General features: G+C 28.3%; 1 protein-coding gene and 1 long non-coding RNA gene across 6 annotated transcripts; one reads left to right on the top strand and one right to left on the bottom strand.

The window, feature by feature from the left end:
- Nucleotides 1-4,596: 4,596 nt before the first annotated feature.
- On the bottom strand, nt 4,597-9,048 carry LOC137824427 (uncharacterized). Of its 5 annotated transcripts, none has more exons than XR_011083257.1 (7): nt 8,981-9,048; nt 8,802-8,840; nt 8,435-8,497; nt 8,207-8,311; nt 7,628-7,728; nt 7,432-7,488; nt 4,597-5,036 (listed from the first exon to the last, which is right to left on the bottom strand). It is a non-coding gene; the product is annotated as an uncharacterized lncRNA (long non-coding RNA). The 5 variants fall into 5 exon arrangements; XR_011083259.1 differs by having other exon boundaries at nt 7,432-7,510; XR_011083254.1 differs by lacking the exon at nt 7,432-7,488.
- Nucleotides 9,049-18,156: 9,108 nt separating this feature from the next.
- LOC137826685 (PI-PLC X domain-containing protein At5g67130-like) lies at nt 18,157-22,427 on the top strand. Its single transcript, XM_068632760.1, has 9 exons — nt 18,157-18,329; nt 18,489-18,578; nt 18,664-18,786; nt 18,872-19,009; nt 20,935-21,033; nt 21,138-21,441; nt 21,545-21,768; nt 21,884-21,970; nt 22,141-22,427. Exons 1-9 carry the CDS (start codon nt 18,324-18,326, stop codon nt 22,330-22,332), a joined length of 1,263 nt encoding a protein of 420 aa, XP_068488861.1. The 5' UTR covers nt 18,157-18,323; the 3' UTR covers nt 22,333-22,427.
- The last annotated feature ends 2,164 nt before the right edge of the window (nt 22,428-24,591 follow it).

Here is a 24,591-nt window from a genome sequence, read left to right on the forward strand (position 1 = left end):
ATAGTAAAAGTACAACATTCAAATTTTTGTTAGCATATGCATGTTTATAGTTGTTTATAGTGCAAGAATCATTTCTGATAATTATACAACATAATAAGGAAGCAATGTGCCTTTGTATAATATTAAACAAGTGAACTAGCGACAAAGATTTCATAAGATTAATTTTTTTTTTCTACTCTTTAAATAATCTAAATATATTTAGTTATAATCTATTAACATGTTTAGATGATTACTATTATGTTTTCAATTTCTTATACAATCAATACATAACTTCTTTTCTATATTGATTACAATGTTAACCAATAAAAAATATAGATTTAACATTTAAAATTATTACCATCTTTATTTTTTTTATATTTGTTTGTTCATAAACATATTAACCACTATAATCACGAGCTGATTTACTCTTTTTGTGCAATTTTGTATGTAATTTATTGTAATGGATAAATTTTCAAATTTTTATAAGAATTATCTGAAAGCACTATTTTGAAATGTAGAAAACGTGCTTTCAAGCATGATTTTCATTGTCAAATTTTCCAAGTTTTAATTATATTTTATAATTTGTTTTTATTTAACGTAATTTTTGAAGTTAAATATTTTTCTGAAAATTTTAAAATAAATATTTTAACTTTAATTTCAAATTAAAAGTTGAACTTAACATATTCCGTGAAAATAAAAATAATAAATTATATAAAATAAATAAAAATAATTAACACGTCAAAGAAAATTGATTAACGTAATAATTAATTTTAAATAATTTATTTATGTTTATAAAAAAATTATAAAAAAAATCCCAAAGTGAAGCCGGACCATACTAATGACTTCACAAAAAAAATCATAAAAATTAAAATAAAACAAATCTTGCTTCATTAAATAAAATATAATAAATTTAAACTCAAAAAATATTCCGTATCATAATTTTACCAAAAAAAAAAAAATCAATAAGTTGAAGTCGTATATCAAATAATAATTAGAAAAAAAAATTATTTTTATATGAAATGAGGTTTAAGAATTTTTATTAAAATAAAAATAATATAATTAAAAGTTTAGAATTTGACAAAATTAAATTAGTTTTTGGAAGTACGATATCCGTAAATTAGCCTAGAATCACGTTTTCACCTTGCGTTTGTTTATCATCACTTACATATTCTAATTATTACACTATATAAGAAATTAATTTTAGGGAATTTTATCATTTCTTTTTTTAAAATGTGCTATATTTAAATTGAATGTTATAATTCTAAGAAACTTGTTTAATTTACTCTCAGTTTTAATTAGGATGCATGAAATATTAACATAAATATTAAAAAAAACTTTGTCTACGAAATGGTTTTTCTCATCCATAAATTTAAATGGAATAACAGTAAGTTTATTATATAGGTGGCCATAGATTGAGAAAAGGTGATGGCTAGTAAAAATATCTTCCCCACAAATAGAATCGTGGCAATGGATATGTAACAAAATACTTTCATGATAAAAAAATAATAATAGTTATTTAAATTCATATCAGTAAGATATTTTCAATAAGCTTATTTTATCTCTTAGACTCTTCAAAATTAGAGAGGTTAATGTGATTTTTCTGAAAAAAATGTGAACTGTTTTTTTTAACTTTTTCATACAATGTATTTATATGTTGTTTGCTTTCCTATTTATATTTAAAACAAACAGTTTGATATTTCAGATAATATCAATTTATAATATACAAGTGAATAATGTAAATTTTATATATTTTTAAGAATAATTTAAAATTAAACTTATTTATATATTAATATAGTATAATTTATTATATTAGACTAGAGGACTTTTTTGACCAAATAAATATATGTCGTTGTTGTTATTAGACCATCTACAAATCTACTTATAAAATATTCATACATTGAGGAAGTTGTGTTGGAAAGTTCACATCAATTAAAAAAAATTATAGCATATAAATAAAGAAAAAAATCACTTTACAAATATTTTTTCTGAGAATGAGTTGAGTAAAAACTCACTTCTCAATAGAGACAAAATTTGTTTAAATTTATATTATTTGAATTAAATTAAATAGTTTATATTTAAATTATGTTTCCATAGGATATATTCTTGAAATTATTATAAGAGATATTATTTTAATTTCTTTTAACATTTTTTTATCAAAAAATATATTTTACATAAAACATTTCAAATATTCTATAAAAATAAATTTTCTAATTGAAATTTCCTATTCAAACACACTATTTAGTCATAAAACCATAACATTTATTTCTGTGGAATTTGATCCTTCAACCTACCCAACAATTAAGTGGTAGCAAACACTATAAGACCTTAATTTATTGATAAGCATTATGCTCAGGAAGATCTTTTGCTACGTTGTTGTCTTTAATGGCTTCTTAAACTACTAAATAGAACACTTAGATTCAACTAACGTTGGAGAGAATATGTATGAATGGAATTAATTGTTGAAGGTGTAAAAGCATGTCAATAAAACAACGTAATCGTAAAGAAAGTTGATAAATTAGAAGAGTAAAAGAAAAGAAAAATAGGCTTTTTTCTTCATCTGATTTTTCGGGGTACTTTTTTATTACATTAGTTTTTACAAAGACGAATATTGCATACATTAAAAAAAATATCGACTTAACCATCTAATAAATAAATATTTTAATTATATTTAATTTAAAATATTATTATATTATATTATTATAATAAGTTTTCAAATAAATGGGTTTTATTTTTTTTTGGGTATAAAAGTAATTTTTTTCACGAATGTAATACCATCAACCAGCTTCAACAGAAAGTGACTGTTTATTTTAATTGCGAGTTTTAACAATTTTTATACGCAAGATAAAGGTTAAAGGAACATAATATATATATATATATATATATATATATATATATATAATATGATTTTTTTCCTTTCACTTAATTATATTCATAAAAACAGGATTTATGTTTTCTCTAATACAACTCATTTGAAAAATCAGTATCTTAAATTTGAAAATAAATATTTATTAGATGATATAATTAATTAACAAACATAATTAATATAGAATTTGATACCTTTTAAAATTAAAATTTAACTTAACTTAAAAAATTATAAAATAAGATTTATCTTCATTTATATTTTAAATTTAAGAGAGATTTATTAATTGGTATAATTTTTCTTCAATTTTACTAAAATGAACATTTTATACAAAAATTATCAATATCGACACGTCGTACGTATATAAAATGACTTATTTTTAAAGAAGTCGTGTTATCTATGACTTCCACTAAATATCACTTTAGAGTGAAATTATGTTTCTGACAAAATTATATTTGTGTCATATGACTTTGTCATAAACATATAAGTCATTTAACCCATATAAGTCATTTTAGCCCTATGTCTAGTTGATAAGAGATTTCAACATGTATATGAACAAAATACATGTCGCAGAAAGAACAAAATGTAACTTGCCTTCTGAATGTTTGCGTAATTAGCTGGAGCCACAGTGAAAGGAACATATGCAATAATGTTCAATGGGAATATCTGGCTTAATTGATTTAGCAATTTGCTGCAACTCTGCATATAATAGGCGAAGAAAGACAAGAATGAAGTTTCAACAATTTGATCGTTGTGCTTGAGGTATTCATCATTTCCATAAATACTCAGAAAGTAGTTGATATAGACACCAGAACTTGACTTTGGTAGAGGATGAAATTTGTGGCCTCAATATAAGGGAAACGATGTTCCATGGGTTATATAGAAAGAGTTTAGAGGATTAAACCAAACATGACTTAATGGAATGACTGGCTTGAGAGGTGCACATTCATTTCCAGCATTTTTCCAGCTGTTTTAGAATATTCACTGGGCCAATCAGAGCCTAATCATTTGATTTTATGTTGAATAGAATATGTTTTAAATTTTTAATGAAATCAATTTTAAATAATTGAATATGGTTGCGATTTATTTCATTAATTAACTTGAACCATGTTTTTTTCGTTATTATATTTTTTTTATTGAAAAGTATGGATATCAACTTTTTATAACTATAAAACAAACAACATCAAGTTATACTTATCAGTAACAAAAATATTGTTTTAAATGAACTATAAATAAAATAACATTTACATCATCAATTAAACTAAAAGTAATTATTTCTTTGATATGTCGAGATCTTATTTAAAAATGAAAAATCTCATCCAAGGAAAGATAAATTTTTTTCCCAGCTTCTTCCAATGATCATCATTTCGTTTACAGGAGAGTACAAATATATCTTTACATGGAATAAATTTACACCAATTAGATAAAACTATTATGAAAATTAAAATTTCCATGCATTTGAGGTATTTATGAACATTATTTTTTCTTACATATTTTACGCATTTTCTGAAATTTTGTTAGAAAAATATTCTCTAATATATCTTTTGGACACACTCCTTTTTAGTACTAAAAAATTTATTAAAAATGAAAAATAAGGATTAAAAAAAATCAATAATATGCCTAAAATAATATATTAAAAAAATGTAATTCTATGTTCCACTTAAATTTTCACCGAAACATATCAGAATTTGCAAAATGTCTGTTCATTTGTCTTTAGTCTTTATTCTTTCTCCTTTGTTTGAAAGTAAAGAGTCAAATTAAAAGGAAAACCTAAGTTTTATATTGTGCAATTATTCGTATACAATGAAACAGTGATAAGATCTGTCAGCTTGCTAACTTTAAAGCCTTGCCCTACCTGGACATGCAGAACCTTTTAAGAGTAATAATATTTACACACTAATATTCTATTAATTGTATTGATTTTATTGTAATTGTTTATCGTATTATATCTGTCTTTTTGCTTATATTTTATTTAATTTTTCTTTCGCAGATTCCAACAATCATTTTTGTTCAGCCTTAATCATAATTTGAAATTGGGAAAGAGAACAAAAGGGGGCAGTGGCACACCGCTGGATGTTGGCGACACTTGTCCTGATAGCCGTTTGATTTTTCACCAAACATAAAAGCATGGCATAGCCGTTTGAAGGCTGCAGCATGAAGGGACCACAACATGATCTGTCTAGTGTGTGCGCGGGACCTACACCAACCACAAATGATTCAAAGCACATAGACGTTGCCATAAACTCAAATTAACCTAATCATTCACTGACTTTAAATATTAATTCTTTTATCAAATGGAGCCTATAAATTTGTGATCTTGTTTCTCTCTAACACCACAAGATACCAAAGCAATTTTACCTACCCCTACCGCCACCCCTCTAGCTCAAGCTATCTACAAAGTTAGTATTATTTTTTTGTGTCTGAGAAAAATGGCATGCATTAGCAAGAGCAGAACAATGTTCTTCTTCATGTCTTTCTTGGTGGGGCTTGTGTTTGCTGCTGGGGTGAGGGCACAAACCAGTGAGTTTCCTCAAGCACCAGCGCCAGCACCAACCATGGACGCTGGAGCTGGATTTTTGGTGACTTACTCTGGAGCATTTGTTTGCTACTCACTGCTTCTATCTCTCATTGCCCTTCTATGCCACTAATTCTTCATACTGCAAGGACTGAAGCATATCCGCTGTATTCAATTTATTTTTTTTCCCCAGATTCTGTTCACATTTATCCTCATTCTGCATGTGAGTGTTTTTGTTGATGGCATTGCTATTGTTGTATTATCTTATTCTTCTTCCCTAATGACCGGTTAGGGTGTGATTTATTACTCGAGCTTATCTACTAAGAAATTGAGACAACTATAGAGCATTTGAGTTTTGATTTTCTATCGTCATGTATTCCTTATCTTCCGGACTTAGATGGTGTTCTTTCAAAGTGATAATGTGTAACGAACCAAATAAATCTTTAGAAGAGAAAAAGAAAAGGGTCAAAGTTATGTTAACTAAGATAGGAAATACACATCAGAGCATTGAGAATGACTTCAATGGCCAGAAACGATTTCTTGTCTCTGTAAAGAGACATGAAATTTTAAACAAATGGACAATTTGCTAACTTAGTTTAACTGCATAATGCTCACTGACTATTTAAACAACAACTTGTTGGGCTAGTCCCAAAAAAATTACATCTGACCCATATTTTCAGATGTTACATTAACTAGCATTTATCAGCGGATAATTATGATGGTAAAACATGTCATAGTGATAATTAGTAGATCTAAACAACACAAGTATTGTCCTGCGATCTCTAATCCAAAAGACCAAAAAAAACATTTCAGAAATTTAGTGCTGCAAACAGAAAAGGAATGGGGAAGCTTACCGATAATGGGACTGTTATAGCTACTATTGCTGCATTTGTTCCCACGTCTGGTTAACCAGAACTTGCATACTAATATTCAGAGCCTAAACTAAGTTAAGATTATAAAATTAGAAATTCTATACTCAAACTCAAGCTTCTGGTTGCAAATTGTTATAAGTTTTTAAAGGAAATCACTCCAGCTGAACATGTGTGCTTTCAGAACACAAATCTGGCCAATGAACATTAATCTTGCAATCGAAATAACGGATGAAATAAGAAATAAGGATATCTCCTACCTTCCAATCATGTTCCGAAAGAACTTACCATCCTTTTTTTTATTTGTTTAGAGGTTCTCATCTCTCTAATCTTCAATAAACAAATCTAAAAAGGTTTAACACATTTTAAATTTTCAGAGTACAATTATAAAAAAAGAATTCAAATTCTGCAATTTACAAAATTACGAGTAAATAAAAGATAAATTATGTTAACTAACAAATTTATAGATAAACAGAAATAGAAAAGATATGTACCTTCAAATATTTTCTAACTGTTTCAATTTCTCTTGATTTAGTTCATTTGCTTCATGATACAAAAACAATACTCAAGAAGCTAAATAAATTGGATATTCTTCAAAGTAACAAAATTATTAGAAAAAACAATACAAATTGCTAGTTACAGAATTATGAGTAAATAAGTTATAAATTATTTCAAGTAACAAACTTATTAAAAAATATTGCACCTTCAAAAATTTCCTAGTTATTGTCAATTTCCTTAATTTAATTCATTTGTTTGAGCCCATGATACAAAAAAAAATATCACAAAAAGTTAGAAAAATCCTAAAAGGAATAAAAATATGATCAAAACAACAACAAAATTCTAAGTTACAAAACTAAGAGTAAATAAATTATAAATTATTACAAATAACAAATTTATAGATAAAAGGATGTCAGAGATCCCATAACAACTGGATATAAGAATATTTCATAAGACATAAGTGCACTTTATGAGCCAAATTTGTAATATTGAGTTAGACTTAAAATCCACTTATTACTCTTAATTTGTTTATTGAAGGTAACTTATCATTCATAGCTATAGTTTGTTGGGCTTAACTTGGACCATCACTTATAAATATGTAGCCTCCAGCTCGAATTGGAAGGGAACATTATATAGACTGATGGTAAAAAAGTTAAATAAATTGAAAACTTTTTAATGTAACACATGCACACTTATGGTTGTCTAGATACCTATGTTGTCCCATTGCATAGAATGAAAGGCCACGCAAATGATACGCTCTGGCAAACCTAACATCAAAACACAAGTAATCTACCACAGATAAAGAGCAAACAGGCATAAAGTACTTCAAGCTTTATAAACCAGTTACCAGCTAAAATAATTGTAATGACAAGTGATACCATTTGAATATTTCATTAACAAAATTACCTTCCATCAATTTGAAGCATCTGATTTAGACATTCTTGAGCTTTTGTTGGCATACCGTAGATCTTTACAGAACTTCCAAAAGCCTCATGTTCAGAATAAATCTAGCAGTCAAAATTATTTAAAATAGAAGCTTGGCTTATAACAGAAAACAAAAGGCCAAAATCTGTGTTCCATACTTAATAGACAATTAACTATAAACCAAAGACTGATAAATCCTAATTAACTACCAACATCACACATTCAGAACAGGGCTAGCAACCAAAGTCATAAAAAGAACAGCTATAAACCTATAGTTTGAAATAAAAAGGCATCAAAGATGTAAGCTACTTCGCAGAGTTAGATCAGAGTTACTAAAACCAAGTTACTTAACTGATATGAAATCGAAACTTAAATGAAAGTTGAACGACTTAGTATACAGACAGACAGAAATGGTACGGATGAAAGTAGTTATGAAAACAGTATTCAAACCATAAAGTAATATGCACACAGCTGATAAGGATTTTCATAATAAAGCTTCCAGCTAAGTTAACAACCACATGTTTCAAATCTATCAGTAAGTATAATAAAGTTGATAGATACCCGAGTCGTGTGCCCATGCTTCAAGGAAATTTCTATCAATTTGAAGTGATTCCACAGGTGCTTCCTCAGCTTTCTTATACTCACAAGTTGAAGCTAATGTAAACCCTTTAAAAGACAATTTTGATCAGCTAAAGAGTAAAGATATATTTTCATATGAAAAATGAGAAAACCAACACAACGGGTTCATAAAAATCAATAAGGATTAAAATGTTAAGATTCGAGACCCACCAAATATTTGTAGGCAGACTTATTATCCCTGTCCATTTGCAACACAGCCGGAAAGGTCTTTAACTGCAGCATCAAACTCTTTAAATTTGATATTTACAATTACTACATCGATTTTCTTGAAAAACATAGATTAGATAAGGCATATATATAAGTAGCATTATTCTTCGAAAAGAAAATAATGAGATCAACACTATCACAGCAATAATTTATAATCAAACTTTTGAAATTAAACAGTGAGATTATAACTTGTAAACAAAAATACAGGACACAGGACGAAATTATTAAAAAAGACTATAAATTCATTTCACATAAAACTAATAAAGTCTCTCAAACTAGAGTCGTAATCGCAAAGCGGCGTCGTCAAAACCTTAAGCGAACGGCTTCTCTGTTGTACAACCACAGAAAGCTGCAAAATCAAGAAGCGCGTTAGAACAAGTCAATTGAATTGAATTGAAAGAGAGAAAAACTTGGTGCACAATAAACGGAATGATCATAATGAAATGAGGATGGAAAAAGAAGAAAGCGGAACGAGAAACGAAACGAAACCTTTCTTTTATTCGTGTCAGGGAAGAAAGGGGAAAGAGCCGAAGGAGGAAGAAAATTCTGCCCACATCAAAAGTTTTTTTTATATTTTCTTTTAAATATACAATTTTTAATTCAAAAATACATAATTATGTTAATTAAGATAATAATAAACATTGCAGTTTCCATAATTTAACCATTTAAAAGTCTTAATATTTTAATCATTAGAGTTCATAGAAATTTTATGTTTTGATTCCAATTAATATCTCTGTTAATGAAAAAAAAAGTTACTTTAAAGAAATGTATTATATTATTTATTATCAATTTCTCCTAAATTTTTTATCTCTCTCCTCATCTTTCTTATATCTCTCTCTATTCTCATTTTATTTTTCATTTATCTGTTCTAATAATTTCTACAATTTATTATATTAAATTAACATAATTCAAATTATATATCACTAGCGGACACAGCGCTCTCGAGTGTATCCACATTTTTTATGTTTTTATTTTTATATAATTAAATATAAAATTTAATCAAATTAAATAATATATTATTATTTGTATTGATTTTTTATTACTTATATTTATATTTATTTTTAATTAAATATATTTAAAATAAGATAAATAAAAGAGATTAAATATGAAGAAAATTAGCCATACACAATTTCAGAATCTCAACACTCCACTCTCCTACCAGTTAGGTGATAAAAAAAATAATTAACGTACCAATCTCTCTATTAAGTGAGAACAAATAAAATATTTTTTTTATTTATGACATCAAAATATATTAATTTTTCAAAATAATATTAATTATTTATTTTAAAATATTAATAATCAACACCCTTTTTAACACTACCTTAATAATCAACATCCTTTTTCTATAAAATCCCAAACTAACACCGAATAAAAAAAAATTAAAAAACAAATAATAAACTTGTATCTAAATATTTTATTTTATTTTGTTAAATTCTTTTTGTTTTAAAAAAAAATAAAATCTATTGACCGTTATTACACAACAATTAAATATACACATTTTTATATTATAGAAATATTGAACAAAAACAATTTAAAAAATGAATGATTCATTAGAACTCAAATCAACTCAAAGATAATGGTATTTTTTAAAAAGAATGAACAAAAAAAGATAAAAAGGGAAGAGGAGAGAGAGACTAAATAATAAATTATTATAGAAGAACCAACAAAAAGAAAAAAAAAGATAGAAAAGGAAAAGAAGAGAGAGACGTAAATAATAAATTATTATAGAAGAACATTGTTATATAAGAACGAACCGGAAAAAAAAGATAAAAAGGGAAGAGGAGACAAAGATGTAAATAAATAGAAAGGGAAGTTGTTATGACATTAGTAAGCGACACTAGCGTGCACCGATTGGAGAGGAGTAGCGTGCACCAATGATCGAGTCACGGAGTTGCGCCCGTCTCCCTTTCAATTAGGTGTTTGACTCAGTGATGGTACATCTGAATTGCATATGTTAAGCCTTCTTTCCAATAAGGTCATCAGAACCATTCTTCGTCTTCGTCACTCTCCGTTAGGAGGAAACATACTAACAAAAAGAAGGAACATATAGAAGAACACTTCTCTTTCTTTCGTCTTCTTATTATCCAAAAGTACAAGTAATAATTTATTTTGAGAAGGTTGGGTGTTAGTGACTTAAAATAAGGAGTTAAAGGGGAGCACTATTAAAGGATTTAAAATAAGGAGTTCACAGTTAAAAGGGAATTGTGGAGGTTAACTCAAAAGTGAGGAGTTAAAATATTTATGAAATAAGTTAAAAAGAAGATGTTACATTTTAAAATTATTATCACTACTTTGGCTACTACTCACGTTTCCTAATATTTGTTTCTCTCTCATAATTTTAAAATAAATCATATCTTTCCATTCAAAATTGATAATCTATTTCAAATATTTTTTAAAAGTAGAAAATGACGCAATAACCAAAATAATGAAATAAAACCAAATATTAATTTAAGGATAAAATAAGAAAAAATTTGAGAGCAGTTAAGGAAGGAATCCCCTTTATTTATTTGTATATGATGATATAGATTCTATTAATTATATTAATTTATGTACGGTGAAATCAAATAGATTATTTCTTCTTTATTCATTTTTCTTGTCCAATATCAAAATATAAAAATTAATTAATGTGTACTTATCATAATATATCAAAAAAAAAAATGATGTTAGGTAATTCAGAATGTTTAAATTATATACTTCATAATATAATATAATTTCTTAATTTAAAATATAGTTCTAAGTTATATGATTTGGAACAATATTTTAAAATACATAATTTAAAATAATATTTAAAATAAAATTATACAATCTAAATTAAATAATATAGAACAATACTATAAATTATGTGATTCAAAATAAAATTACCTAATATAAAATAAAGTAATTTTGATTATATAATTTAAAATATATTAAAAAAAAAATTAAATTATATAATCTAAAAATATCTAATATTATATATTTTACAACATAGTTTCATATTAGTTATAAGGTGTTATGATGGAGGAAAAAACTTAATCAAATTAGGAAAATTGTTTATGGGCACCTGATATTTTTTAATTTCTACCGATGTCTAATGTGAAATGATAAAGCTAGGATCAAAATACATTTTCGATTTGTTTTTTTCAAAAGTATTTCTAGATTTTAATTTTTTGAAATACTTTTCTGAATTTCAGAATCTTTTTCTGTGATTTTTCGAATTTTTTTTCATAATTCTTGTTTAAAAATGAATATTTTGTATTTAGCTTTTTTGAAATGGGATTTTGGTTTTCCAAATATATTCTATAACTTTATTTCTAGAACACAAAAATCTATTTCGATTAATTTTTTCAAAATATATTTTTAGTTTCAATTTTTCAATTACTGAATGAAAGACAATTTTAAAAATTCAAAAGTTGGTTGGATCCAGCTAAAAAATAATCAGGTGTAGGAAGTTTAGGCCTCAAATTAGTCTCGTACAACATAATTTTGGCCCATCTATAATTTTACCATGAGTGGTTGCATTTGCATCTCATCTTTTAAACCTACTTCAATGTAAATAAAATTTCAATTGTACCCTTTTTTGAAATTTGTATTTTAGAATGTACAACAAATTGGATTATATATTCTAAATATAATTTTTATTTCGCATCATAAAAAAATACATTTCTTGAAATTTTCAATTTTTATTTTATTGTTTTAAGGCGCTTAATACAAATTTTTTATTTTTTCATACAAAAATTAGTATTATTTAATAGTAACAATATTCACATCAAAGTTATCGTATAATATATTTTTTTTAATTTAAAATGTAAAACCTAATTATCCAAAAATAATTATTTAAGAATTAGGTTTATGTCACCTTCAGCATACAACACATGAATGCGGTGTAAACCACTCCTTCTTATATGACCTGCAAGCTAACTAAATGCATTTTGGATTTTGTTCTATGATGAAGTACCTTTTTACACATGTCCACAATCAATCATGCGTTGCATGATGCAGTGATCCTCCTTAATATACCCTGCATTTATTGAGATGACATTAGACATCTAAAATATGAAAATAAATAATCATGGTAAAATAAAATAAAATACAAAACAAGATCAATTACTCAATGAACAAGCATGGTCATGTCGTGACATCGGTCCTGTTTCGTCATCATCTGAACTATGCAACTGATAATGTGGCAATACAAACAGTTGATTTTTGTCTATCCTATAAAGCATGTGCAGGTGTGACACTGATCTAAAATAGTGCATGTATCTAACTACACATGTTGAGGGATGTGAAGTCAATGTCACATCGATAATAAGGTGGTCGACAAAGTAGAACCATTAGTCATGAATAATAGTCACTACACCTTCAAATTGTGGGGTAGGTAGACAAATCGTCTGCTTGTACACGAACTATCATATAACACACTTTGGAAAATGGTAACGTGAGCACATCTTGAGCTAAATGTATCTTGAGAACATGAATATTATCTCAAATAACCTATTAGGATAATGGTCATCATAAGGAGTCCAAATCACCCTAACATGGGTAAAACCATTTGATTGACACACATATTTCCAACTGTGCATATATATGGTGTATGGTCACATAATGTGACACTTGAGGGAGAACCTCCTGATATGTGGAATTCATATCCCTCATTCCCATGGAAAATAAGCCTGAGATGTAGACTCTAGTTTATGATGGATGATGCACTCCTGGTACACCTTACGTAACTAACTCAGTTTGACGTGTGCTGAGACACTACCTCAACTCTGTCGTGACATTATCAAACTCACCCCAAGTAGCTAAACCAACATGTTAATGTTGATGTCAAATCCAACATCATATTTGAATAAAATTGTTCCACTATAGGGATAAGCAACAACATATACATGCCATCCGACATGATGATCATCTCACCAACAGAGAGGTGAAAAGTGTTGGTGTCATGATGCAACTTTTCCATAAAGGTTGAAATGCAACCCTTATTAATAGTCTTATAGCTAAACCCTAAACCCTAAACCCTAAACCCTAAACCCTAAACCCTTACACAATGACAACAACTCAATATTAAGCACCACAATCTCAATTGGAGGTGAGGAATCCAAAATTTACTTAACTTACATTTGTGGGAGACCAATTTCAATTTCCCTCGATCCTGAACCTCCCACAGTCCTAAAGCCATATGGTCAGCTTAACTCACAAGTAAGGACATATTAGAAGGTTCTCTAAAAAATCCTTATTGCTCATGACGTACTCGTGTAGATGATGACAACATATTTGCATCAATTTTAGTGGCAGTTTGTTCCTGATCTTTTTTATGGATCATTAATCTTTGTCTAGCTTCGATTTGAGATGTTTCACCTCTAGTCCTAGTTATATTTCTACCAAATGTCAAATGATTCCATTAGGAGTACTTTTTAAAAAAAAATATATATATATATATATACATTTTTCAATACACAATCTAGAATGTCTAAAAACCTTCAAATACATTTTGAATTATACAATCTGAAAACGTCTCAAATCAACCATTCCAAAGTACACTACCAACATTGATAACAAAGCAAAATATAAAAAAAAAATGAACCTCTTTAAGTGATACGATAGGATAATAGAGGGACAACAAAGTCATAAACGATTCATAATAGGTTAATAATATTATTATAAGATCTTTCACACAAACACAAAGCAACACACAATAAATGGGGTGTGGAGGAGAACAATAAATGGGGTGTGGAGGAGAAGAAGCAGATGAAGTGGAGGAAAAAAGAAAAGTAATATTATTTTATAAATTGAAGCAAAATATTTTTGCTATTTTACCATCCCATGAGGGGCAGGTTTAAAAGATGGAGAGGTACATAATACAAAAAACCTTGAACATGTCAAGCATATAACAAGTAACTTAAGAACCACGTAATGTCCAAATCTTTTTTATTTATATAATAGCGAGAACACATGTGCTTTCGCGCCTGTGTATCCGCAATTGTTATTTTTATCATATATATATATATATATGTTTAATATTAAAATTTGAATAAATAATGTTATTATTTGCATACTTATATTAAAAATATAATTTTTTTAGTACATTTTAATAAATATGAATATACATAAAAAAAAATACATAAATTATCTAAGTGCACCTGATTGTGAAGGAAACATAACCAACATAGTAGTTATATATGATAAATTTACAAATATATTTAATTTTAAAAATAGAGAAGAAAATAAGTTTAAAACAAAAACATACTTTATAAAACAAACGAGTCAAAAATCAAAATCAATCTGTTTCGTGACTAATTTGAAAATTAAAAAGTAGTAAGAATTGTATAATAAAAATTGAAAAAAAAAAATGAGTCTAAAAGAATATTATACCAATTTCTCCACTCTCTCATCCACATCTAGCAACCGTTAAGTGACAATAAATAAATAAAATTTAAAAACAAAAAAACTACTTGTTAACTATTGAAATTACCAATTCCTTCACTCTCTAAATAAAGTGGTCTACATCTAGCAACCGTTAAATGATAATAAATAAAATAAATTTCTTAAACTAAAAACTATAAAATTGTTTTGTTAACTGTTTAACTTACAATATATCAAATAATCAAAATAAAATATTAATAAAAAAAATTATATTAAAAAAAATAGTTATAATGAAACATACCACTGTTTATTTGAAGAAGAAAATGTGAAAACGTTTCAGAATTTTCCTTCTGAAACGTGAGAGTTTATCTTTGTGGAAATTGTGAACCCTTTTTTCTGAAGAATTTGAAAATTCATTGGTCTAATTATCAAAAGTTGCCTTCATACACGGTAGTTAAGCCGAGAAGACAAATTCGCAGGACATTTGCTAATTGACAAATATACATTGCATAAAAGATAAAAATATTCTCTAATAATTACAAGCTGTTTGCCACAAGAGGTTATTGGGGGAAACCACCTACTCTTGTAAAGTTATTAAGATGTTGAATTTTTGTAAGTTCATAGCATGTTTTGAACTATTCTCTCATTTTTCTTAAAGTTATCTTCATTAACGTGGCATTATGAGATAAACACGCTTTGAACTATTCTTGCTTCAGTTAGGAGTGTTAAAATATTCTCCATTGCCAACCTTGATGATGAAATTCCATGGCTAATTCAGAGCTTTGAATGTTGATTAAAGTGAGAGAAAAGTTTGAAATTATACAAGTTCATAACCTTTCGTTTAAATTAAGAAAATGAAGTGGCAAATACAGAGACATCCCTTCCAATTTAGTAGTAATATATCTCTATCTGTCGATAAACAAACGTTTTGATATTGACACGTTGTGTCCTTTCACTTTTGCTGAATGTTCCAGGGAATGCTGTTTCACTTTTGAATTTTTTTGTTTATTTACGTAGTAATTCAGATTGTTATACACCTAATCTAATATCTAATATTATATATATAGTAAAATAAAAAAAAATACATGCGTGTCGTGATTTAGTTCTTGAACTGTGTATGTAAACAACTTCTATGTTCCACGCAATTGTTTTTTTGTTCATGGAATGTTCCACGCAATTTTAATGCATTTTATTCATCAACCACAATCCTTATCCATCAGGTTTTTCTTAACGAGTGCATTTGATGTTTGACGTTGATATTTTCAAATCATTGACTGTTAATTAATGGTATTTACTATCTCAAAATAAAGTGTATTTATATTGTTTTATAAAATAATTAGTAATGTATGTATGAATATTATGGACTGCGCAACGTCTATACATAATGATTACTCTGTTCTTAGCTGTCCTATTCTTCAAGTTTTTCTTCTTCTTTGTGTGTTTCGGCCGGTTCGTGGAGTACTTGCGATTACACTTCGACGCTTAAGTTAGCGATGGTGCTCAATGAGAATTCTCTGATATTATGAAAAACGTACATTTTCCCCCTTTCAGAAATTCCTTTAGTAGGTTGACTTGGACCTTGGCTGTGCGGGCCAAGTAACCGATTGCGAGAGACATGCTTAATGGTCTCTGGGTTGTACCTAGTGGTTTCCTAATATCAAGAGAGTGCTATACAAAATGTATTTAACTTATTCAACGAAAGTTATATCTATTTGTTTTACGTGTAATCATGTTTACTATTTGTTTAAGTTATTTAATGTGCACGACTCACTCGTGCGTACAACTAGTAAAACAATAATTGTATAAGCTTCGTTCACTTTTCATTTTTTTAATTCTATCCTGTTAATTTTCACCTAACCAAATAAATTTGTTTATTTTAAATAAAGTAAAATTAATCTATATATTAATTCCTTTTATTTTAAGTTAGATCTTGTTTATAGATTATGGAATTTGTGGCCAGTTTAACACGTGAAATTATTTTTAAAAAGGAAAATTTAGTAGGATTTTGGTAATATTTAAAGAACTTAACACGATGTAACATTATAGTATAAAAATTAAAATCTAATATATTTTTATTTTAAATTAAATTTGATATTTTCAGATCAAAGTTTAAAATAATTAAATTGATTAACTGTTGAATATTGTAAGTGAAGGATATAATTTAACGTTTTTAAGTAAAAGAGAGTTTACAAGGGATGTCGTTTTATTAACTTTATAAAATTGAGAGACTATAATCATTTAAAAAGTGAAAAAAAATAATTCAACATTTATTTGAAGTAATGATACATAATTAAAAATTACCTTATATTTTAATTTAAAAATATTATGAATATAAAACAATTTGTTATATAGAGTTATCTTGTGTATATTATATAAATATATTATTTATTATAAATTTTAATTATAATACATTTTTATAAAATATTGGAAATATCGTATTAACTAGAAATAATATAAAATTACGTGACTGCAAACTTCACTTAACAAATTAATTTTGTAAGATTAATGTATATTTAGATACACTTGGATACTATCATTTAAAATTTAAAGTCTATCCCACAACAACTTTAATCTTTTTACATTAGATTTAACTTCTTCCTACTAATATAAAATATTTAATATCTCAGGCAAATGTATCATTAAAATTGAAGTTATTGATTTTTTTTACGGTTGCGGTATAAATTTTACATAATTGGTCAAGTAAATTTTATTTTTAAGTATGATTTGTTCAACAATTATTATAAAATTAAATAAACGTACCATACATAAATGCACAATAATTTATAACTTGAAGATAAAACAATAAATTTTTGTCAATGTATTTTAATTATATTATATTCTCTAATTCAAATACCATGCGACTGAAATAAAAATAATTTTTTAATCACGTCAAAATAGAAGATGTCACCAATATTGTTAATAATCTTTCTTTTTTTATTGAGTATGTAACAAGTCAGCAATTGTATAATAGAAGGGAGAGAGGTTGAAGCAGTTTTATTGTAAATATTTTATATTTGAACTTTAATATTATAAATTAAAAATGTTTGAACCAGCTATCTTATAAAGTTTTACTCATTCAATTATTTATCTCTCACTCATTGATTATTATTAACTACTACAGATTGGGTCAGAGAAGGCAACGTCAAAATAAATTATAATTGTTTGATGAATAAAATTGAAAGAAAAAAAAAACTAAAAATTAACAGATTTTGTTAATATATTTTATTTTATTTTTTACTTGTTTTTTTTACCTAATTTTAGAAAAGAAAATTCTTTTATCAGTGTTTAAAACAGAAGAAAAAGCAGTAAAATAAAAAAAAAATGATAATAGAATAGTGAAATAGAGTGTAGTATACCTAATCAGTTCTTTAGTTTTCCGCCCTCACCTTCTCTACCCAATTCTCTGTCCTTTAATTGATGTAAGAACTTTCCTCTTCTCTGCAAAAAGAAGTTTCTCTGCTGAAAAACTTTTTCAAACGCCAAGACCAGAATGAAGGTAACAAAAAGTTCTATGCCTAGTTCGCTGTGTTACATTTATAATCACATTAAATATTCACATTATTGCTACATTTTTTTTTTCTGAATCCTTTCAATTTCCCACATTAATCCTTCCCTGGGTGTATCGAAAAACCATATGACGGTTCATTTTCTGCAGAGGCTACACAACAGCATTCGCATCCGTGATTTACGACCGCAGCTTGTGCTAATCGCTTTCTGTCTGTTCACCTGTTCGTCCGGCTCCAAGGTCGTTTTCTAATAAATGCTGAATTCCTAAAACAATTATACTAGATTTATTTTTTATGTTGTTGTGACTGAGTCCGAGGTAGCAGATCGGAGAAACTTGCGGGTCGGACAACAAATGCGAGACGGGACTCAGCTGTCAGACATGTCCCGCGAACGGAAATACCCGACCGAGATGTTCGCGGATACAACCTTTGAGCCCCAGTTCTAAGGTTAGATCCTTCTCCCAGTTATTCTCTTTCAGAGTTCGAATCATGTTTTTATGGTTTTGGATTTTGGATTTTGGATTCTGTTCAGGTGAATGGATTACCGTTTAACCGGTATTCATGGCTCACAACTCATAATTCTTATGCCCTGGCCGGAGCTAGATCGGCCACCGGGTCCATCATTTTAGCTCCGATGAACCAAGATGACACTGTTGTTGAACAACTCAAAGTAAGATTCTCTTTCCATTTATTTTAGTCATAATAATCTGGAAATGGAATAGGGAATAGTAATGTCAGCCATGGATTAAACAAAGCAGAGAATAGCGATTGAGTGAAACTTAGATTCTACTTAACAGGTATTAATTTATTGTTTAATTAGTAAATTTGGAATATGGCGTAGGACAACCAAGAAAAGGATTATGCTCGCAATTTTCAATGAGTATCTTTTTTGTGTTTCGCAATTCTCAAAGGGTAATTGCTTATACATAAGTTTAGGCCCGCGACCCGAGAAAAAAATGCGGGTGGGTTGTGTATTCGAACCCATTGATCTGGTTCTGGTTATGTTTATCCCGCATAATCTATTATCCACTTGGGTTAAGAATAGGATGAAATGAGCTGAGTTGTATAACTTGTATAATTAAAAAATCTTAATTTGTTTTTGCACCTTCATATTTTTTTTTCCTTTTTTTTTTCTACAGTTATTTTATATTCTAAAATTTTCACTCACATCTTATTTTTTATTATGGTGAGAATAATACCGTAAAATCATTTATCTAATATATTTAAATAAAAAAAATATTCAAAAATTTATTTAAAATTTTAATTTTTATTAATTTAACCAATCTGCATTGCCATTTCTCAGTTACTATAAATATTTATTGAAAAATTATGAATAATTATCTCAATTTTACATTTTATCAATAGACTATCATCACTTTTGGGATTTTATTATTTATGTTTTCTTATTCATATTTTACCCATACATTAACAAATTTGTTTTGTAAAAATTGATGCCAAAATTACGTTGTTTTAGTTTTTTTTTTTAATTCTTTTGGGATACATCATTAATATGCTGGAAATTTAACGGGTTTATAAAAGTTTAAAAAATTAAAAATGAAGATACATAAAAAAAAATCTAAGTGGTAAAGCTCAGAAAATAATAATAACAATACTATTATGGAGAAGTAAAATGTATAATTAATTTTAAATATTTTAAAGATTTTATTTAAAGATATTTTGGAGGATCGTAATGAAGAAATATATTTAATTTCTCTATTAAAAACACACCAAAAAGTTGACACAAATTATATTGTTAACACTTTTCTTGGAAAAAGCAATTCATAAAAAATGTTTTAAATTATTTTAAGAGGCTTATTTCTAAAAGTTATATTAACATTTTTTTTTCTAAACGAACAAAATTTGGTTTGAAAGGAATTGATGCCTTTTGCAAGAACTATTCAATTAGTAGATATATCGACATGCATTGGGCGGGTTCCATCACTTTTTTGCTTTTGTCTTTGTTTGCGTTTGTTTCACATGTGAATAAGCATTTTTTTTTAATTGGTATAGCAGAGAATCTAAACGCGCTAGTAGTTCTTGGATGAAGTTATCAGCTTGTATTCTACAAATTATGAAGTTGTGTTGTATAAATTATAATTTAAACATCGAACATCTTGATCATTGTTTTATTAAATCGTGTAGAAATAATTTTGTAACTTGCCACATGCATAATAACTCAATCATACAATAGCTGTCTTGTCTTTTTGACTTTTTCTTAAAAGAAAAAGAGAGAAAAAAAAGTCTTGGAGGGGTAGGCAATTTTTTATCAAACAAGTAGTACCTTTTAAGTTTAGTTGCTGATGTGATGAATGAATTAATCACATTAACAACGTAATATAATCCATTTTGAATTATTCGACCATTTAAATTATAAAGATCTTGATGAATTAAAGAAAACAACATGTGAATCTGAAATTCGTAAAATCCAACTCTAATTTTGTTCCTTTAACATTATAAAAATGTGGTAGAACATATACATGTGTATAAATTATTAGAATAGTTTAATGTTGATGTTTTACCATATGATTATTAATACTTTATAATTTGATTAACAATATCTTTGCTTCTTGATTTTTTTTATCGGATCCACGACAGAACGGCGTTAGAGGATTTATGTTAGATATGTATGATTTCCTAAACGACGTTTGGTTATGTCACTCCGCCCAAGGCACATGTTACAACCTCACCGCATTTGTAAGTGCGTGGAAAGTGACCCTGCTTTGTTTAATTTATAATATTTATGATGTGGGACATAGAAGTTTGGCCGAAAACATTGAAATGTTTATATGAATGTGCAGCAACCTGCCGTAAACGTGCTTAAAGACATGCGGTCATTTCTAGATTCAAATCCATCTGAAATCATCACCATCTTCATTGAGGACTACGTCAAATCCTCACAGGGCCTAACCAATGTGTTCAAATCTTCGGGGCTGAACAAGTACATGTTCCCAGTGTCTCGCATGCCCAAGAGTGGTGAAGATTGGCCAACTGTGGATGACATGGTTCAGAAGAATCAGCGCCTAGTGGTCTTCACCTCCAAATCAGCCAAGGAAGCTTCGGAGGGCATTGCTTATCAGTGGAAATACGTTGTAGAAAATCAATGTTAGTTCCCTACATGCCTCTGCATTTTCGTTGGAAACATGTTTTACTTCTCTACTTTAACTCAGAAGTATTAATTAATCATGGTTATGCGTGGGAATTACAGATGGAGATGATGGGATGAAAGCAGGTTCTTGTCCAAGCCGTGCAGAATCACCTGCAATGAACACAAAATCTAGATCGTTAGTGTTGGTAAACTATTTTCATTCTGCTCCTAATCGATCTCAAGCCTGTGCTGACAATTCGGCTCCACTACTTGGCATGATGAAGACTTGTCATGATGCATCCGGCAATCGTTGGCCAAATTTCATTGCTGTTGATTACTACCAGGTACTTCCTTGTCTAACATTTTATCAAATAACTCATAAGTCTAATCATTAATTACTCTCCACTTAGCCTAAAAAACCCTTCGTAATCTATTGATTATAATAATAATGTTTTAAAGAGGAGTGATGGTGGAGGAGCACCAGAAGCAGTTGATGAAGCAAACGGCCATCTCACTTGTGGGTGTGACAACATTGCCTATTGCAAGGTTTGGTTTCGACTTTCTTTCAACTCGTGTAGTTATACTACTTAGTACTGCGTTTGTAGAGAGATTAAAGTATTAAAGTCTAGTAATGTTTATTGGAAACCTTAACCCTAAACCCTAAAGGTAGAGATCTCAACTAACCTAGTATTTAACTGTGTATCAATGACATGCAGGCAAACGCTACGTTTGGCACTTGTGATGTTCCTCCCATTTCTCCACCTCCACCTGCGAGAGAAACACCCTCCGACAACCAGCACTCTGAAAATAATAATCATGCAAACAGTGCTTATATTGGTAGAACAACCAAGTTGATGCAAACGGTTGTGGTGATTTTGGCTACCATAACTTTCTTGGCATGGTTATAGAATGTTATTAGTTTTGAGTAGTTTCTTATCATTGAAGATATGCATGCTTGTATGTTGTAAACGTAGAGTTGAAATGGTTCGGCCAATTTGATTCCTATCTGAGTCATTTTTCATCACACGACACATTTATATGGTTGTCTTGTGACTCGGTTGTTTAACGATTAACATCCTAAATTTAGTACAGTTGAAGTCTTAATATGAATGTACGACTGAAAGTGTCATACTCATACAGGACTTTAACTATATTGAATTGTTCTGTTTTCTTTTTCTATATAAAATAATTAATTGAATTGTTAAAATTTGATAAATTTTATAAAATTAAGAAAATATTTAGTTAAAACCCTAGAATGGTGGTAAAATCTTAAACCATATACAGTAAAATATAATCTCTGACTGAAAACGTCAAAACTAAACACTATCTCTAAACTTAAGTAAAAGCTCTACCTAAACCTTAAACTATAAAACACAAAATGTAAACCTAAACCCTTAACTTAAAACGCAAGCTTGAATTATACAAAATTGTCTCAAAAATACCAAAACCATAAAAAAATCATTTGTCAAGCTTATGATAATTTGAAACTTTTTCCCACAAAAATTTATAAAATATAATTTTTTAATATTTTATTCTATTTTTCTAAAACAAAAAACAAACTTTTAGTTTAAATCGTGCTCAATTGTAAATTTCATACATATCTTAAAATAAATTCCACAAAAATCATATTATGTATACACGACTTCTTTATATATATATATATATATATATATATATATATATATATATATATATATATATATATTTATTTATTTTTATTTATTTTTTTATTTTTTTAAATTGTGTCTCTACCACACAACTTGTACATTTTCATAATAAAAAGAATTTCTGGTCATTTTGGTAATGTTAGGAAAAAATTGCACCATTTTGGTGCTTTTGCCAATTTCAGAAGAACATTTTTTGGGGGTTTAATTATTTGTGCAAGGAAGTGACTTTTATTGTTCCCTAAATTGTCCATACTATAACTTAAACTCCATTATACCTTTTTCAACAAAAAAAATCTTATATTCCATCCAACTTGCATTTTACAGCGACTGCTACATCTAAAAACAAGCTAAAAAAGTTATGCAGGCTTGCAGAGTAGCGAGCTGCATGTGGTATAAACTAGACCGTCTCAACTGATCCACAATGCCTAATATATATATAAAGGAATTGAAGTCAAATTCAAAGAAATGCAAATTGCCATCCAAAGGATCCATCTTCATCTTTTGTTGGAGTGTCTGGCAGGCACTTACCACGAGAGCTGGAAACTTTAATTCTACAGGTATCACAAGCTAATGATCCTCTAAATTGGAGAAAAAAATGAAGACTGGACACAGATAACCTTCGTTTTTGTTTCTTTTTACTTTACCTCCATCCGACTTTTTGTTAGCAGAGGAAGGGGAGAAAAGAAAGACTGCTCGTCACATTTTGCGAAGCAGAGTGAAATGAACTGATCACTGATGTAGGCCTAAGTAGTGGAGAATATAAGGGTGTAACAGGGACTGTAGTACGATGGTGGCTCCATTAGACTATAACACATCGAGGAAGCAAAGATACTGGACACGACTAGACACCATAACAAGTCACCTCTACATTACATGAAAATTGATATACTACTAACAAAAAAAACTCATGCTAAATTAAAATACAGATGTCAGTGTTTGCAAGTTAGCATTACTCAGTATAGATACAGTTAGTGCCATTATTTATCTAATCGTTGAGGCATCCCATTTTGTATTTGTATGGAAGTTTAGAAATGATTGAAAGATAAACGATAGAAGCATCCAAAGCTATAGGAAAAATATCAGTGAAATATCAATGCTTCTTAGATACATACACTGCATATGGTCCATTGCAGAAATATTCAAAGCCAAATGCGTTGCTATGAGGTTTCCCAGTTGCCAACGTTCATTCATGACCTATTCTTTTGGGGCCCTGATTCTCTTTTTATCATTGTAGACATTCAGAGGACAAGATGGAAAAATTAAAATAACAAGGCAGTACATATCAATGGATGTTTTGAAAATTGAATACTTAACCACGGTTACATCTTTTAACATTGCACACCCTCCCTCTTATCTCTTTTCCAGCTTAAGGTTATTTACCCAACTAGGATGCCTTGTACTACTCTACACTATATATACTCCAGAAACAACCTGGATCCTACAAAGTAAAAGCTCTTACATGCTAAGACCTGCAAAACTGAAGTCAGGCCTCTGTCCATA

This window comes from Phaseolus vulgaris, chromosome 11 (assembly GCF_000499845.2).
Source record: "Phaseolus vulgaris cultivar G19833 chromosome 11, P. vulgaris v2.0, whole genome shotgun sequence".
NCBI lineage: Eukaryota > Viridiplantae > Streptophyta > Magnoliopsida > Fabales > Fabaceae > Phaseolus > Phaseolus vulgaris.

Bases quoted from the DNA above. Each gene is read 5' to 3' on its own strand.
- LOC137826685 (XM_068632760.1), top strand. The intron at 18,579-18,663 runs GTCGTTTTCTAA...CCGAGGTAGCAG, and splicing joins CCTGTTCGTCCGGCTCCAAG to ATCGGAGAAACTTGCGGGTC. The intron at 21,971-22,140 runs GTTTGGTTTCGA...AATGACATGCAG, and splicing joins ACAACATTGCCTATTGCAAG to GCAAACGCTACGTTTGGCAC.